This window comes from Pipistrellus hanaki (genome assembly GCF_964339955.1).
Source record: "Pipistrellus hanaki genome assembly, chromosome: 11".
NCBI classification, from domain to species: domain Eukaryota; kingdom Metazoa; phylum Chordata; class Mammalia; order Chiroptera; family Vespertilionidae; genus Pipistrellus; species Pipistrellus hanaki.
Genome location: NC_140513.1, coordinates 34,402,246 through 34,417,052, shown reverse-complemented (window position 1 = coordinate 34,417,052; position 14,807 = coordinate 34,402,246). Strand labels below are relative to the sequence as shown.

Genomic DNA, 14,807 nt, shown 5'->3' with positions numbered 1-14,807 from the left:
TAGGCTCACCCCAGGCGCCTTTGAAGGGTCCTTCTCTCGCTGTGTTCCCAGACACCTACGGGTCCACTTGCCCGACGGGAACGTACCTGAGATGGGAATGTACCTGAGATGGGAATGTACCTGAGATGGGAATGTACCTGAGATGGGAATGTACCTGAGACCTCCCAAGGATGAGGCGTTGCTTCTCTGGAAGCCCGCGGACAAGATACTTTGGTAAGCTGCCCTTGCCCGCTGCTCAGCTTGGACAGGGCTGTTCTGTCTCTGTAGGCATCTTGGGAATTCCTCCGTAGCATCGTGAGGCCTGGAGGCCGGCTGCTGCTCAGCTCCTGAAACTGCCTCTGCGGACCAGAAATTTAAAAAAAAAAAAAAATCCAAAAACACTCCATTGGCTGAAGGAATGGCCCCTGTCTGGAGTGACAGCGAAAGCATCCAACTCTGAAAGGGTCTCCTTCACTTAGGGCAAGCCAAGAGGCTGCTCTGTTCCCCCGGGGCCCTCTTGCACACTTTGCTTAAACTGTCTTTACCTCTTCTAACGCGGCTGCTGGCCTAAGAGCACTAGACAGAAAGCTAGTTCCTGACTAAAGATGAAAATTACACATCTGCCCCGCTCACTGCACCCCTACAACCCGATGGGCAGACAGTGCGGCTCGTGGTCCTTCCCTGGGGCAGCTCAGCCAAAGCTCTAAGCTGAAAACACGGACCTGGTGTCGCCAAGGTTGGAGGGTAAGAGGCAATCTCCCAAGCAGTCTGGGCCAACTGCCTTCTGCTTTCAGATTTAGACATGGAAAAGAAGAAATGAAAAACAGAGCGAGCCACAGTCCCTAATACATGTATTCTCCTCCACTGGCGGAACTGGAAGGGGCCCGAGAAATGTTCAACTCCAGACATCTCATTTTACAAATAATGGAACTGAGGCCCACAGACCGGAAGAGGGTGTGTGTTTTTCCCCTCCTACACTCTGCTTTGCCTCCCAGCCCAAGGGTATCGGCAGCCTAAATCAGAATATAACTTGGGGTTCTCCCTGCCTTCAGAGGGGATGCACTGCTGGGTTTAGTGCGGAGCAGGAACCTGCTTCCCGGACCCCAGCAAGCACTGGGATCCACCTTTCCCTCACAGGTCACGCCAGGCCCTGTGAATGGATCGTTTTGACCTCCCATTTGGTTTTAATTACCTCCCTTCCCTCCATGTGCTAAGAATGGCAAAGACTTGGTTCCAAGAACACCCAGGTGATGGGATCTCAGTAACCTCAACTACTCCTGCTGCCCCAGCTCAGCTCAGATGTCACCATCCCAAAGAAATGCCTCGCCCTGTTGGGTCCACCCGCTCTGGAGAAGCGCGGTGGAGCTCCATTCACCAATCCCTTAAATCTACACCAATTTCCGGGTGACTGTCCACTCCCGCTCTGCCCCGCGGTCCTGGCGCGCAGAGAGCTGTATCGCGCCTCCTTGGACCTGGCACCATCCATGGGCCTGGTATACAGTTGGTGCACCATAAAGTTGTGATGAAGTTAGCATTTGACGAAGTTGTCCCTGGTTCTCCTCCCCATGAATTTTCCCTTCCAACCCTCCCAGGCATTGGGATTTATTTTTATTTAATTTTTATTTATTTTTTTATTTTTGCAGTGGAGATAGGCTTTGAGGTCATGATTCTACAAACTTGGCCCAGAGTGGCTGGTCGAGGAGAAAGGTAACATAAGGAGAGAGAATCAGAGCTGGTAGGTGGGAAGGGTGAAAGGATGGGGAGAGGCTGGAGATTCAGGAGAGAAGAGGGAAAGCAGGGTCCAGTGCCCCCTCTCTGTCTAGCGTCGCGGCCCGGTGGCGTACGGCAGCGGGGACCGCACCCGGGACTGCGCCCCTCCCAGCCAACAGCCTGCGTTCCCCCTCGCCCCGTCCCCCCCCCCCCTCCATCTCGGCGGCGGCTGGGTTCTGCGAGCGGGTGGTGCGTGCGGAGGGTGGAGGCGCCCAAACCTGGACGGAGGGGAAGGGGCGGGGGCGAGGCACGGCGCCTTCTCGCCCCTTCTCCTGCGAGAGACGCGGCGGCGGCGGCGCGGAGTCAGTCCCTCAGCCTCGGTCATGTGATGATCTCGAAGCGTGAGCTGCGGGGGTCTCGGCGTCTCGGGGACCGTTACAAAACGCAGCCGGGAGAGCGCGTCGCAGCCACAGCCGCCGCCGCCTCTCCAGCTCCAGACCCGTCCGGGAGAGCAGCAGCGGCGGCAGCTGCGGCGGACCACGGAGCGGGCCTCTGGGCGTCTCGCATCCCCCCCCCCCCCCTCCTTCGCAGACACCCGCTCCAGTCCGCGGTGCGCGCCCGGCGCCCCCGCCCCTCCTCCAAGCCTGCACGCTCTGCGCCTGCAGAAGCCACCAAACTTTTCCCTCCACCCCGCAAGCGACCGCCTACACAGCTCTGTCCCCCGCTCCGCCGCGAGCTGCTGGAGGGGAAAAAAAAAGGTGCCAGACTTAGGCTGCCAGGAAGCCGGGCTCCCTTCTCCTTACCTTGCTTCTCCGACCCAGGAGAACAGACCAACAGGGTGGACAGAGCGGTGGGTCAGGGAGCAGCCGCCTTTCCCCGCCTCCGGGACAGCGAGTGCCATTTCGGATTGAAAGGGCCAGGGTCCTCCTGACGGTCCAGTCCTTCCTCCCAGCCCGCTTGGCCTGCGCTTCCCTCGGACCGAGAAAAAAAAGCAAGGAGACCGGAAGAGAACACGGCTCCTCCCCACTCTTCCAACGCCGACTCCCGAGCTCGGTCTCCGGCCGTCCGAAGGGAAGACGCCGCGAGGGGGGGCGGTGAGGCTGGCGCGCCCCGCCCGCGGCTGTGCGCTCGGGTCGGCGGCGGCGGCGGCGGCCGTCGGGGCCCGAAGTTGTGAGCATCGCGAGCTAAGTTGGCCGAAGAGGCCGAGCGCGGCAATCCCAGGCAGCTGGGAGGAGGCGGGAGATACCCGGCAGGAGGGTCTTAGGAGGGAAGAGGAGGGTGGAGTGGCGAGCGTAGGGAGGAGGAGGAGGAGGAGGAGGAGTGGAGCCAGCCGGGCCCCGGGAGCGGGCTGCTGCTGCGGAGGAGCCAGCGGGCGGTGGAGGCGCCAGGGGCGGCGATGCCTCGGCCGGGGAAGAGCTCGTACAGCGACCAGAAGCCGCCCTACTCGTACATCTCGCTGACCGCCATGGCCATCCAGCACTCGGCCGAGAAGATGCTGCCGCTGAGCGACATCTACAAGTTCATCATGGAGCGCTTCCCCTACTACCGCGAGCACACGCAGCGCTGGCAGAACAGCCTGCGCCACAACCTCTCCTTCAACGACTGCTTCATCAAGATCCCGCGGCGGCCCGACCAGCCGGGCAAGGGCAGCTTCTGGGCGCTGCACCCCGACTGCGGCGACATGTTCGAGAACGGCAGCTTCCTGCGGCGCCGCAAGCGCTTCAAGGTGCTGCGCGCCGACCACGCTCACCTGCACGCGGGCAGCGCCAAGGGCGCGCCGCCGGGCGCCGGGCCCGGAGGAGGGCACCTGCACCCGCATCCCTCCCACCACCCGCACCATCACCACCACCACCATCACGCTGCCGCCCACCATCACCACCACCACCACCACCACCCCCCGCCCCAGCCGCCCCCGCCGCACATGGTGCATTATTTCCACCAGCAGCCCCCGGCTCCGCAGCCGCCGCCGCCGCCTCACCTCCCTTCGCAGCCGCCCCAGCAGCCGTCGTCTCAGCAGTCCCAGCCTCAGCAGCCGTCGTCGCAGCCCGGCAAGATGCAGCAGGAGGCGGCGGCCGTGGCGGCGGCGGCCGCGGCGGCCGCGGCGGCCGCGGTGGGCAGCGTGGGGCGCCTGTCCCAGTTCCCGCCCTACGGGCTGGGCTCGGCCGCCGCCGCCGCTGCAGCCGCCGCCGCCGCGTCCACGTCGGGCTTCAAGCACCCGTTCGCCATCGAGAACATCATCGGCCGGGACTACAAGGGCGTGCTGCAGGCCGGCGGGCTGCCCCTGGCCTCGGTCATGCACCACCTGGGGTACCCCGTGCCGGGCCAGCTGGGCAACGTCGTCAGCTCCGTGTGGCCGCACGTCGGGGTCATGGATTCGGTGGCCGCGGCCGCCGCAGCCGCCGCAGCCGCGGGGGTACCCGTAGGCCCGGAGTACGGGGCTTTCGGGGTGCCGGTCAAGGCCCTGTGCCATTCGGCTAGCCAGAGCCTGCCTGCCGTGCCGGTGCCCATCAAGCCCACCCTGGCGCTTCCGCCCGTGGCCGCGCTGCCGCCCGCGCTCGCTGTCCCCGCGGCCGCCCAGCAGGCGCCGGCTCCGGCCGCCACCGTGTGCCCGGCGGCCTCGGCCTCTCCTGCAGCCTCTCTGCTGGAGCCCGCCGCCCCGAGTGCGGCCGAGGGCAAGGGTGGCTCCCTGCACTCGGTGCTGGTGCACTCCTAAGGCGCCCAGCAAGCCGAGAGGGACGAGATGAAGACAGAACAAACCGCTGGTCCCCGACCGACCGCGGGAGGGGGAGAGGGCGCCCCGGCCAGGCCCGGCTGATCCCCAGCGTTGGCGGGACAGGGAAAGGTATTTAAACAAAAACGAACGAACCAGAATGTGGATTCGCCAGTGGTCCGCCTCAATGTAATGCTTCTGGTGTCAGTGTGTAATACTATGTTGTACAATCAGGTTCATGAAAGCCAATTTTCAGGTACGAGTTTCTATTGTAATTAATATTATAAATCAATAAGTTATGGGTGGGGAGAGGGAGGGAAATGAAGGCGTTTGGGGAATCCTCCTTTGGCAGGTAAATTGGAAATGGATTTTTTTCGATTCTTGTTTGTGTGGGACCAGAAGCTGTGAGATGTAAACATCGCCCGGAGACATGCAACAGAGAGTGAAGCTGGGACAGACCGCAGCCACGGAGTTCCTCTCCTCTGGTCTCCTGCAGGGCAGCTGCCGCTCTTGGGGCTTGGGGCATTCTGGACAAAACTGCTGTTCACGAAGGACATCTCGATTTATTTAAGAAGGAAGAGAAGAAGCGTTTGATGCCATTATTTCCCTGGTCAGGGAAAGCGGCAAGGAAACGGTATGGTGACTAAAGCCGCTTTAGGGGGCAGTGGGGACACCACGGAGGACCTTGGGAAACAGTTACGTGTCTTGGCTCTGACCCGGGGTCCCGGAAACAGCTAAAGCAATTAGTTTGCACAAAAGAGGATAGTGGCGGCGGCTTACAGAGCAAAGCCCAGGATTCCAAACATAAAGTTCTGGGAGAAATGCACCAAAGAGACCATCAAAGGTGACTTTCTAGAAACCTGCAATTCCTTTGTGTGTCAGTCGGATGAAATCATTAAGGAGCCCCAAAATAATGTGCATTCTCACGATCTGTTCCACTGGGATTTAAAAGAGAAAAAAAAATTCCTTGCATCACGATGCGATGTTGTTCCCCTAACTCACCAGTGCAAGAAACACCTGCATCGTCCCCCCTAAGTTTTGCTCTTAAGGCTCACAGTGGCCGTGGCGACCTGGTCCCCTGTGCACGCTGCTGTCCTTGTGAGAGTGGGAGAGAAACTTGGCTCCCCACTGCTGCCCCTCCCCTCTTGTTGAGCCCCAGCAATAGCACTTTACTTGCAACAAACTTTTGGGAACGAAGGGGGGCGGGGGGCTGGTAGGGAGGAGCCTCTCTGTCACCTCTGGATTGTGTCCGCGCAGCGTTCGGGTTGTGACTTTGTGACACGTTCATGTCTGCCTGTGTTTGTACGCGGTGTTCTCCATTAAAGCTTCTCTCTGGGTGTTGCCAGTGCCGGCGTGATGGTGTTTCGCTTCTCCAGGCACCAGACCACGCGGTTTGGGTGCCTCCTGCGCAGACAGGGGACTTGGCAAACCCTCCCCTGCCCCGTTATTTCTTAGCATCAGAGTTTCAGAGGGCTGAAGTCTCAGGCCAGCCACCAGCAGGGACACCTTGCTCCGCTTCTCCTTTTACCAGCGGTGCATTTACCTCCCCTGCTACCCGTTCTCACTGACCATGCTGGTGTCCTAGCTGAGCTCAAGGCCTCCTGAGGGGCCAGATCGGAGTTAGACACCACCACCACCACCACCACCACCACCACCACCACCACCACCACCACCCCCCCCCCCACACACACACACACACACACACACACGGGAACAGAGATTTTGTTGTTCCTACCTGAGGCTCACATCAATACACCATCACCACCACCCAAAACCCCATTCCCTTTTCTGAGGTCCTTGAGGGCAAACCGGGGACTCGGTTCCATGTGGTGAGTACCCAGCGGCGCCCCCTGAAATCTGCGGGGCTGGTCAGACCCGGAAGTCGGTGCCAGGATGCTGCCACCACCTCGGCGTTTGACTTTTAACGAGGAACCTGGCCGCCACCACCACTGCCACCGCCACCAAGGCCTGGGATCTGTTGCTCGCAGGCTGCACCCAGGCCCAGCTGGGCTTCGGCCTTAGCAGCTGGGGGGCTCCCGGGGGAGGCGAAGTGCTCCCCCACAGGACCTTGCAGGCTGCAGTTACTGTGGAGCTGGGTGGGGAGCTGGTGAGGTGGCCAGGCCAGTGTGGGGGACCCCGCTGGGGCCAAGGAATCGCAGTCCGGCCTCTGCCCTTCACCCACGAGCAGGGCTCCAATCTGAACCAGTTTCCCTCGGCCCAGCCAGCCCCAAGGAAGCCTCCTCTAACCTTTCCTCAGAAGAAAGCAAAGGGCCCACAAGATGACTTGTGCACGGCAATGATCCCTGATTTACTACATCCCTTGCAGCGACTCCAAGGTCTGGCCAAGGCCTCCTTTCGAGCTCGCACAATTCTAGCGCCTCCCATCCTGTCAGTTTGAGACTGCTAGGTTTTCCTCTACACTAGTTTGTTATGATTGAGGGACAAAAAGAAAAAGGGCAGATGCTGACATGAGGGTCACAGACTTGGGGAGACTTGGGGAATCTGGCTTCTTTGTCTCTGCGTGAGTTGGTGCCTGGAAGCCCAGGGCAGGGGCCCGTAGTTCAGAGGCTGAGAGTCCTGAATTCTGGGAGTTTCTTCCAAAGAGCACCCTCCCTTCCCCACCTGCCTTCAAGGGCCAGTGAACTTTATAGAGATGCCCACGGTTCCTCTGGAAAGGGGGAGGCTCCAAGTGATGTTGGGGGGAAGCGGGAGAGAAGAGCAAGAAGGGGGAGCTGGCCTAAGTGACCGCCCCTCCTGAGGAGGGGGGAGGGAGCCTGTGGGCGGGGCCTCTGAGAAGGATGAATAATGGACCCTCGCTGTTTCCCTGAACCCTCTTGGCACCCAACCCCACCCCGCACACCCCCGTGGCACCCCTTCTACCTCTGTGAGGAAAACACGGTTGTTTTGTTTTTACTGTAAGGGGGGAGAGAAAGGAGACTAGAAGGCAACATGAGCTTAGAAATCATTCCATTCAAGTTTTCTTCCAGGAGAGACCCCGGTACTCAAAGGAAGCTAAGCTAAGCGTGGCATTCAGACTGGAGAGCACGGGATTCTTGTAAATAAACACTAAAGACGGGGGTGGGGGTGGGGTGTCCGTTAAAGCTCTGATCCCAACAGAGGTCCCAATTAAAGCCTTGAAGACCCCCACCCCCCAACTAAGATGGGGTCTGCAGTCTCACTGTAAGATTATCATTCCCACAACTCCCGAGCTGGGAGTTGGCAGGATTAGTCTGGGCAAACCTCTGAGGTACCAGGACTGGGAAGTCCCCAGGTCCCGGCTCACTGCTCCACCAGAATCAAATCTTCATATCCACGTGCCAAAAACACTCACAGACCCTGAGCCAGATCCAGCACTTATTGTAAATGTTTAAAGAGGGATCGAACCGTTAAACATGTATAGCTCTGGTAATAATCTAAGTATAGAGAGAACCGCTAAAGCTAATAAGAATAAACTGATGGTGATATTTTGGTAACCCTCTCAACTGAGTATGTGATCACATCTGACCTCTCAGGTATTCTCTCTCTAGCTATAGGTTGAGGTAGAGGGAAATTAAGTTCTAGACCTAAGGGAGATGGAAGTAAAGACACTAGGTCAATGAAATCACTCAGGGCATGCTAAGTGCTGGTGGAGATACAATGGCATTATGCTGTTGGTTTCCAGGATGATAGAAAAAGCTACTTACTAGTTGCTTAGCCTGTATCCCACTTCACTGAGTGCACAGAACCCCAAGAAAGATAGGAAGAAGCCAGGAGGAGGGAGGAAGGTTTTAGTGTAGCTGTCCTTAAAAAAAAAGTGGAGCCGAAACCGGTTTGGCTCAGTGGATAGAGTGTCGGTCTGTAGACTGAAAGGTCTCAGGTTTGATTCCTGTCAAAGACATATACCTTGGTTGCGGGCACATCCCCAGTGGGGGGGTGTGCAGGAGGCAGCTGGTTGATGTTTCTCTCTCATCGATGTTTCTAGCTCTCTATCCCTCTCCCTTCTCTGTAAAAACTCAATAAAATATACAAAAAAAAGAAAGAAAGAAAGAAAGAAAGAAAGAAAGAAAGAAAGAAAGAAAAGAAAAAAGAAAAAGAAAGAAAGAAGAAAGAAAAGTAGGCCCTAACCGGTTTGGCTCAGTGAATAGATTATTGGCCTGCGGACTGAAGGGTCCCAGGTTCGATTCCGGTCAAGGGCATGTACCTTGGTTGTGGGCACATTCCCAGGAGGGGGTGTGCAAAAGGCAACTGGTCAATATTTCTCTCTCATTGATATTTTTAACTCTCTATCCCTCTCTCTTCCACTCTGTAAAAAAAAAAAAAAAAAAAAAGTAGAAGAAAAACAACTTGGAATAATCTATCTGATTATATTTCCTTGGGAAGCTGAGACAAAAGCTAAGGGCAGAGGGAGGGCGAAGCTATTTTAGCTCTGGTTCCTGGGAGAACAGGCCCTCCTGCAAAGGCTAGGGCCAGCACAGTTGGCATCTGGCACTTAGGAAGGCTGTCAGTCAGGCTGGCTTGTGGTCAATTATCTCCTTAAGTAGACTGGCATCAGTCCAGCCAGGGAGGGGGCTGTTTGCATCCAGAGGAATCAGAGCCAGTTAGCTGGAAGTGGCACCGCTGAACTCCAAGCATCTTTGTATTGCAGGGTTTGGAAGGCTGACCAGCACCTCCCCTGGGACTCACAGGTGACATTTGCCTGCTTGGCACTATTGGCACTACTATAGACATACTCCAGAAGAGTATGGAAGCAGAATGCCTTAGGAGAAGAAACATGGATCACCAAAGCCACTAATCCCCTTAAATGCCATGCACCAACAAAATTGCCTTTTCTGATATGCACAAAATTATAGAGATCATTATAAATTGTGATGGGATTTGGCTCCTCCATTGGATAACAATTTTCATTCTTCACTGTACCTGACTATGAAATGTGCACAAGGATATTTTAGAAGCAAACTCAGGATTTGGATGATGTGGCGAGGGCTTTAAATGGTATTGGTGCTCATCAGACTGTGTGCACGTGATTCTGTATGGGGGAGAGGGGGCAGGGTAGAGTTTGTATTGAAACTGAGAAATTAAAAAAAAAATGGTCTCAAAAGCCAGTGATAATCTCTTTGTAGGTGAAAAGGCAGAGTGGGGGTCCAAATGGAGGTAGGAAGTCCTTGAATTCCAGAGGGCAAAACAGTTTCTTCATGTCCAGCATTCTCATTCTGCTCATTGAAAGTATTTTCATTAACTTTATCTTTCAAAGCTGAAATGCTACCTTATACCCTTTGGGGGAGATTGAAGAGATCTGCTTGGGATTTGAATTCAATCTTAAACCATTGTTTAAATGGTATGAGTTTGGCAAAACTCCAGATCTACTCTGTCCCAAGCACTTTCCCCCCCTTAACTCTCCCCTGTGTATTTTAAGGAAAATTCAAGCCACATGTTGCTCTTTCCCCCTTGCATTCAAATGTTGCTTTATTGAATTTTAGCATGGCCCATGAAATTCAAATTCTGGGTTTTAAGCCATGATATATTCATATGATCTACACTCAGTCACATGATATGCACATATATCATTAAGCAGAAAATAAAGCATCTGAGACTTACAGTTGTATTATTATAGTAACACTTCTTTAAACTGAAGAACCAACCATGCTAACAATGCTGTATGAAAAAGGATTTTATAAAATTATCAAAAATTAGAGTGACTCATGAAAATGTCTTCAAAAGAATATTGTTAAGAAAATATTTTGGTTATGTTTAGTTTGACCCAATTAGTTCTTTCCTGCCACAAGAAACAGGTCTTTTGTGTGCACAGGGCACCCGGGCTTTGCTTATAAGTCACAGTTCTCATTATTGCAGCGTCATTTAAGAAGTGCATTCGAATATGCTTTCCAATCTGAGCCAGTTCCAGCCTTGTCAGCAGCTTCATGGACAGCGTGTTTTTATTATTCCTATGGATAGATGCTTAGTAAGAAGGGAGCTGGAGAATTGTCGACCAGGCCCAACTGAACTAGATTCATTCCATAAAGAATCCATAACACTGAAACACACAGATGAGAAAGAGAAAGAAGGAAAGATGGAGGGAGGGAAATAAGGAGAGAGGAAAGGAAGAAAATAAGTTAGAAAGTTAGGATATTAGGAAGGAAAGAGAGAACGAGGCAGATGTATGCCTCTAATATTGACAAAGGAAAAAAACTAATTCTAATATTGCTTTGATTTTCTCTCTGGAAACTATATCAATTCTTTCAATGCATGTGATACACCCATAACACCACTTACTTACCCAAAGTAATTGTGCCTTAGAAACAATATTCCTCTTCTCTTTAAAAAAAAAAAAGAAAAGAAAAAAGTTCCTTAGGTGGAGAGGACTGGACATTGTATTACTAACTGGAAACCTCATTTATTGCCTAAACAGATAAAGCTTTAGTCTGCCTAAGAATTCATCCTAGGTGAGGATTTTATAGCATTAACTTTGTTGTAACTTGTTTTATAGTGATTAACTTATATCCCCATAGGGAAATGTTTAAATAAATCATGCTATTTGCAGAATATGGAATATCATGCAGCCATTATAAATAATGCTTATAAAATTTTACTCATATAGAAAATGTTTGTGAAATTCTATTGAGGGAATAATCTCAACCCTATAGTGTACACTGAAGATGTACAAGAAGAGCCAGGCTAGTATGGCTCAGTGGTTGAGCATCAACCTATGAACCAGGAGGCCAGGGTTCAATTCCCAGTCAGGGCACATGCCTAGTTGCTGGTTCAGTCCCCAGTGTGGGGCATATAGGAGGCAACTAATCAATGATTCGCTCTCATTATTGATGTTTCCACCTCACCCTCTCTATCCCTTCTTTTCTGAAATAAATAAAAGTATAGTTTTAAAAAACTTGAAACTTTCAAGCGTAACAGCAGTATCACCCTGCTTTTGTGTCACAAACACATTCTCTCTATATTGCTAATTTTGGAGGTACTTTTACTGGGATGACTGAAAAGAGAAATAGCTGTTTTTCTGAAGTGAAACTATTGTCACTACTAAAAAAGAAAACAAAATACCCCATTCAATATGCCTCCAGAATTGAGGCATTCCACATCATAAATCACATGCCTTCTGATTTTATCATTGAAGCAACTGAGGCAGGGAGTCACTTGAAGAATAAATTAGTGAAAAGTGAACCCCCTATCCATCCTCACCTTTCCTCATAAGCCAACCCCATTACAAAACATTTTAACCAATGGGTTTAAGGATCTGTTCCCTTCCTCCTTTAACATGGTGCCCTTGTTTGCATACCATGCTTTTCTATGATGTTTTACTCATTATATTGAGGGATTTTTGTATCTACTATTTTTATACAGGGAACATAGGCTTCATTCTGAGTTTATATGTACCCCGCTCAGATCTATAACTTGGAGGATGGACTCACATGGATATTCAAACAAGGCATCATCTTACTGAACTCGCACTTTGATTAAAAAAATCGAGCCATTCAGCCAAATATTTATGAAATGTTTAGTTTTTCAGGGCTGAGGCATTCAGTGGTGGCACAAAACAAATGTTATGAGGATACAAGCTAGGATCCTCTCTGATCTTTGAGAGTTTATGAAAGTTTTTGTAGACTCACTATGTGCTGTGCAGACTCACACCCCAGTCGCTCTGGGGATTTTAGTTGGTGACAGTGAAGTTGTAAAGGCTTCATTGTTCTGAGTTATCTCTAACTTAAAACGCTAGCTCCCAGAGACTTGGTTCAATTTATGGATCATCTCACTGTCCAAAGCAGAGGTACCCAAACTTGTTTGTGCCGTAGACCCCTTGCCATGTTTTTCGGTTTTGGGTAGACCCCCTACTTACCTGATATTGTTTTTTTTGTAAATTTCTAACTGTAGTGAAGTTTAGTGTTAAAATTTAATAAAAAATAATGTACCTACTTTTCTCCGGCATTCTCAAACAAAATAACACTGATTCACTATAATTTGTATGATAAACTACCAGTTTATATATTTTTTAAATATTTTCTCAGCACTTTCCTATTCAAGATTCAGGAAACGAATGAACGTATTTTTCTCACATTCATATTTATAGAGTGACGAATTGAACAAGTCGGTGCAAGTTCGCGAAGCTTTGAGACAAAAATTGGCAAGAATGTTTACTGCGCGTATGCTTGTAACAAGATGATACTGGTATATCATTATGTGCAGGTTTTTATCCTACAACTTACACAATTTTAAAAACATATATAATAAATTTTTTACTTCATAGGTACTTTTATAAATAATTTATATGTTTTTATATTATAAGATAATATGATGTAAGTAAATAGGTACTATCAGTGTATGTTGAGATCCACTATCGTGGACCCCCATTTTCATTTCATGGACCCCCAAATTTTTTATTCGCTGACGTAGACCCCTTGCAGGTTGTCATAGACCCCTGCGGGTCGATATAGACCACTTTGGGAATCACTGGTCCAAAGCATACTGCCCCTTTATTTGTAAATATTCCACATGTAAACTGGCATGAGTAGCACATGCCAATGCCTTGAAATTTTGATTTTTACCTTACATTAGGTCATGGTCATAAATGTAAATTTCAATATTTATCATTTTTACTTCTAAACGTCCTATCATCTCTCAACCAGGAAGTTCTCACTGGTTACCTTTTGCCAACTAATACAGCCTTCTTACAGTTTGCTTAGACTTGACTCTCTTCTTTGACTATGTGATCTCCCTTATGCTCTCCAAGTACTTACTTTGCTCCTCACCTTACTTCACCCCAATTTCTACTAACTCCTATGAAAGTGTGGGGAAGGTGCAAAATTTCCTCCACCCTCAAGGTCCCCTGGCTGATGTAATAATCAAATAGACATGAGACAGATTGGCAAGAGAAAATAACCAAATTTAATACCTACATATGTATGGGAACCCTGCCTACATGAGAGGCTCAGAGACAGAAAGGGGGAATGAAGTATAAAAACATCCTGAGCTAAGGATTATGTAATGCACCTGAGAGGTTCAAATAGTGATTGCAAGGTGATAAGAAGAACTGATGTTTAGTAATAAATGGACATTTGCTCTGCCCTATAAATAGGTCAAAAGAAGCTATGTCTAATGATCTCTCATTATGGGCAAGGCCCCTAATTCAAGCTCTTTTGGGTAGTTAAAAGGTGTGGGAGGTTGGGAGAGGCTCAGTTTCTCTTGAGTCTGCAGCTAAACTTGCCTTTAGCTCAAAGTAATCTCCATACCACTGAGGCACATCTTGGGGTTGCTCATTCTGAACCCCACAAAAGGCACTTTACTTTATTTCTCTAACTCTTTCCAAATTTTAACGTTGGGACCTACCTTCTACAATGAAAATGGTTTATCAAGTTATTTTCCTAAATGAAGACAGCTCTTTTTATAAGAGCTCTATGATGTTAGCTATTCAAACCACATACAGCCCTGACCCATTTGGCTCAGTGGATAAAGCATTGGCCTGTAGACTAAAGGGTCCCAGGTTTGATTCCAGTCAAGGGCATGTACCTTGGTTGCGGGCACATCCCCAGTGGGGAGTGTGCAGGAGGCAGCTGATCAATGTTTCTCTCTCATTGATGTTTCTGGCTCTCTGTACCTCTCCCTTCCTCTCTGTAAAAAAATCAATAAAATATATATATTTAAAAACCATATATAATATTTTAATCTAACAATGCACACATATTCATTCCACAAGCATTTATTCAATACCATATTGCAGGAACTATATGCTGACAAGAAGACACATTTCCTACTACACCAATTAATGTGCTAACATCTCTCATCTCTAAATTTACTCTTCTCTGCTCTGAAGTCCTGGTGCTGGGACTTTGCAAAGCACATTTTTGCTTTGCCAGCTGGCTGTGTATGAGTCCTAGTAATCTGAGGCTCTAGTGGGAGTTAGCAAGAGTGGAAGAGAAGGGAATTTCTCCTTCCTCTTTGTTCCCATTGGGGCTTCCTTTCTGCTTTTGATTCCTGGAAGTATCATGCAGGTAAAACTTCTTCACTCTGCAGTGTCATTCTGTATCCACAGCCAAATCCATTCAGAAGTTTTTCTAACACTTGAAGAACCACCCTATCTTTGAGCCCCAGCACCAGGTAGCAGGTGCCTGCAGGATCCTGAGGTATAGCTCCAGGGAGATCACTTCTAAGTTTCTAAGTGTTAATACTCTCCACCTTCCTTTTATACTCTCCACCCTACGGGTAGTAGCAGCTTTGTGCAGTTGCTGCATATACCTTAGAGTTCTCTTTCTACCCTTTCAGTTCACAACATCTTTGCACCTAGGTACCCATTGATTATATTAAATTCTGTGTGTAAAAATAACTAGGATAGCTTCTGTCTCCTGACTAGATTTTGATACATCTGCTCACAGGGACCTAACAGTCTGAGCAGAAGATTGTCTCTTCTGACGAGAAGAGTATAGAGGAG

At 50.2% G+C, this 14,807-nt stretch overlaps 2 protein-coding genes across 2 annotated transcripts in view; one reads left to right on the top strand and one right to left on the bottom strand.

Moving 5' to 3' along the window:
• Positions 1 to 2,867, bottom strand: part of LOC311630290 (uncharacterized protein) — a gene marked incomplete at its 5' end in the record, with an annotated part of 3,830 nt that extends 963 nt beyond the window's left edge. The window contains 2 exons of the mRNA XM_084899151.1: positions 155 to 338; positions 2,493 to 2,867. Of these exons, the coding sequence (XP_084755277.1) occupies positions 155 to 338; positions 2,493 to 2,867 (559 nt within the window). The remainder of the gene's footprint in view (positions 1 to 154; positions 339 to 2,492) is intronic.
• A 218-nt stretch (positions 2,868 to 3,085) lies between these two features.
• On the top strand, positions 3,086 to 4,402 carry FOXB2 (forkhead box B2; the record flags this gene model as incomplete). Its single annotated transcript, XM_084898937.1, has 1 exon — positions 3,086 to 4,402. The coding sequence occupies one exon, from the start codon at positions 3,086 to 3,088 to the stop codon at positions 4,400 to 4,402; it is 1,317 nt and encodes a 438-aa protein (XP_084755063.1).
• Positions 4,403 to 14,807: the final 10,405 nt, after the last annotated feature.